The sequence below is a fragment of the Naegleria gruberi genome, assembly GCF_000004985.1.
Source record: "Naegleria gruberi genomic scaffold NAEGRscaffold_276, whole genome shotgun sequence".
Lineage (NCBI taxonomy): Eukaryota > Heterolobosea > Eutetramitea > Acrasida > Naegleriidae > Naegleria > Naegleria gruberi.
Window position 1 is genome coordinate 1 of NW_003163086.1, and position 2,463 is coordinate 2,463.

At 33.5% G+C, this 2,463-nt stretch overlaps 2 protein-coding genes across 2 annotated transcripts in view; both read left to right on the plus strand.

Moving 5' to 3' along the window:
• Window positions 1-232: 232 nt before the first annotated feature.
• On the plus strand, window positions 233-772 carry NAEGRDRAFT_76685 (uncharacterized protein; the record flags this gene model as incomplete). Its single annotated transcript, XM_002668354.1, has 1 exon — window positions 233-772. The coding sequence occupies one exon, from the start codon at window positions 233-235 to the stop codon at window positions 770-772; it is 540 nt and encodes a 179-aa protein (XP_002668400.1).
• A 953-nt stretch (window positions 773-1,725) lies between these two features.
• The window catches only part of NAEGRDRAFT_76686 (uncharacterized protein), a gene marked incomplete at both ends in the record, with an annotated part of 1,981 nt that continues 1,243 nt past the window's right edge, over window positions 1,726-2,463 (plus strand). The window contains one exon of the mRNA XM_002668355.1: window positions 1,726-2,373. Within this exon, the coding sequence (XP_002668401.1) occupies window positions 1,726-2,373 (648 nt within the window). The remainder of the gene's footprint in view (window positions 2,374-2,463) is intronic.

Sequence of the window (2,463 nt, forward strand, 5' to 3'; positions counted from 1 at the left end):
TGCTGGAGTGGTTGCCTATGCCATTACTGATTATTCNAGTTCATTCTTCTCCTCTGCTGTTTTCATGTTGTGTTTGGTTGTAATTTTTGTTTGCGTAATTATTGGACTTTTCATTTATGGATTTAAAATTTATTGGAATTTGAGAAAGGTTTCGAGAATTAATTTTTTCCAATTCAGATTTACTAGATTTTTGGTGGCTTCTTCATTCTTTGTAATATTTCCAGCATTTTACATGGTTTTTGATATTGCCACAAGTATTTATCAGAGTGAGAGTGGTCTGTATCCAAGTAATCGATTCTATTACTTGTATTCTCCATTTATTACAAGTATTTTCCTTCTAGCTTATGGATCTTCATTGATTTATGTTTTGTTTCCATCAATGAAATTATTAATGGAAAGTTACCGATTGTTTGTGTATTGTACATTGTGTTGTTGTGGAAAATCACCAAGAGTTAAGGCATTTATGAAGAAACATCAAGAATATAGAGATGAATATGAAGGTTCTTGGGATAATTTGTCTGAAAATGGAAGTGTACAAGTTGGAAGATTACCTTATTTAGTAACTAAGAGTCAAAAATCCTTAAAATCAGTCGAAGGAACAACATTTGACGATCTGAGCATTAATTTGAATCATTCCAGTATTACAATTAATGGAGAAAATTTACAAAATTTGGATGCCATTCCAGTAGATGATTCAATTTATTATGAAAATCAAATTGATTCATCTCCAAAAACTGAAAAACAAAAAGAACTTTCACAACCACTTCTCTAATAGACTTCCGGAAAAGTCAAAAAGAAATAAAAAGGCGCCTTTTTAAAAAAGTGGTTTGAAAAATGTTTGAGCAATTTTTGAAATTTGTTTGAGCATAATTCAAGAAATGTTTAAACCTTTCCTGCACATTTATTGAAGCTTTCTTTTTCCTGATGTCAACCTTTTCTTTACTGCATTTGCTGAAGTTGAAAGGTTCCCTAATCTTGCTGATTCTATTGTTGATGGAATGGAAGATGTTGAGGAAGTGGAAGAAAATCTTAATGAAACACCATATTCTGAATTAAGCATGAAACAGGAACAAGAAAAAAGTGTGAAACAAGAAAAAATCCAGAAGAGGAAGAGATCTGATTTGAACATCACTCCACCCAGAAAGAGAAAAAACCTGAACCTTATCAAAAAGAAAACAATCATCATGCCAAGAAAAGTTGAGGAGCCCAAAAGACCAGAGCTTTCGAAAGATTTCGTGATTGATGTAAAAAAATCCATCAAAACTACAGTGACCCGAGATGGTGACATTCAAAAACCTTGGATCTCTTAAGGAATTGGTGGATTTTTTGGAAAAGGATATAGTTAAGAAAGAGAGTGAGTTCAGAAGTTTGAGGGCCCTTGGGGTTTTTTCAGCAAATACTTGAGCGTTTTGAGAATTTGGTTGAGAAATAATTAATCATTCTTGAGGAATTGTTTGAAAACAGTTTGAAAGTTGCTCAAGATTTTCTTGAACAAACTTTGGATGTGTTTCAAGTAGTTTTTAGGTAAAAAAGGCACCTTTTAGGCACCTTTTAGGCGCCTTTTTGCAAATTAGCGTGAAAGTACCTTAAAAAAGTCGACTTTTAGCAAAACTTTTTCCGGAAGTCTAATATTTAACAATATTTAAATACTAATTTGTAAACCACGTACTAATACACTCTAATATTATTACATTCAACCATGTTCCGATTTCTTCTATCAAAAAAATGTCTCTCGATCAAACTTCATCTCCACCACCTCCAGAATCCAACAATTTACTCTCCTGTTGTTCCTTCAATGTTCATCACTTCTCCACTGCATACGGAAGGAGTAACCTCACCGAATTATACAAATATTTGCATAAAAACAATTTCGACATTGTCTGCCTGAATGAAGTTTATGAAGATAGCGAGTATTCTCATCCTCTGAGAGATTTGGTTTATGCATTGAATTCATCATTACCTGAGGAGGTGGAAGTGGCTCGGCCCTATCAATATCGGTCTGGACCCACTAATTATGAGTCGAATATTATTCTGAGTAAATATCCAATTCTATTTCAGGAAAAGAAAGATGTTGGAAGAGGTGAAAGATCAGTACTTGGTATTAAAATTGATCATCCATTGGTGAGGAATGTATTTGTGACTCATTTGGATCATGTGAGTGAAAATAAGAGAGTGTTACAATTGAAGAGAGTCTTGTCTTTTATGAAACACTTTATTGATAGGAAATTGGTGGATTATCCAAACGATGAGAATAAGAATTTCATTCTTCTTGGAGATTTTAATTCAATGAGAATGGATGATTATACGGATAAGTTTTGGGATTATCTCATTAAGCAGAGAATTCAATATGGTTGGGAAGCTCCAGATACCCAAGTTACCTCCCTATTATTTAATGAACCAACACCAGAAAGTCACTCCACAGAAGAAGCTGACGAACCTAAACTAAAAATGCCACTCGGGATG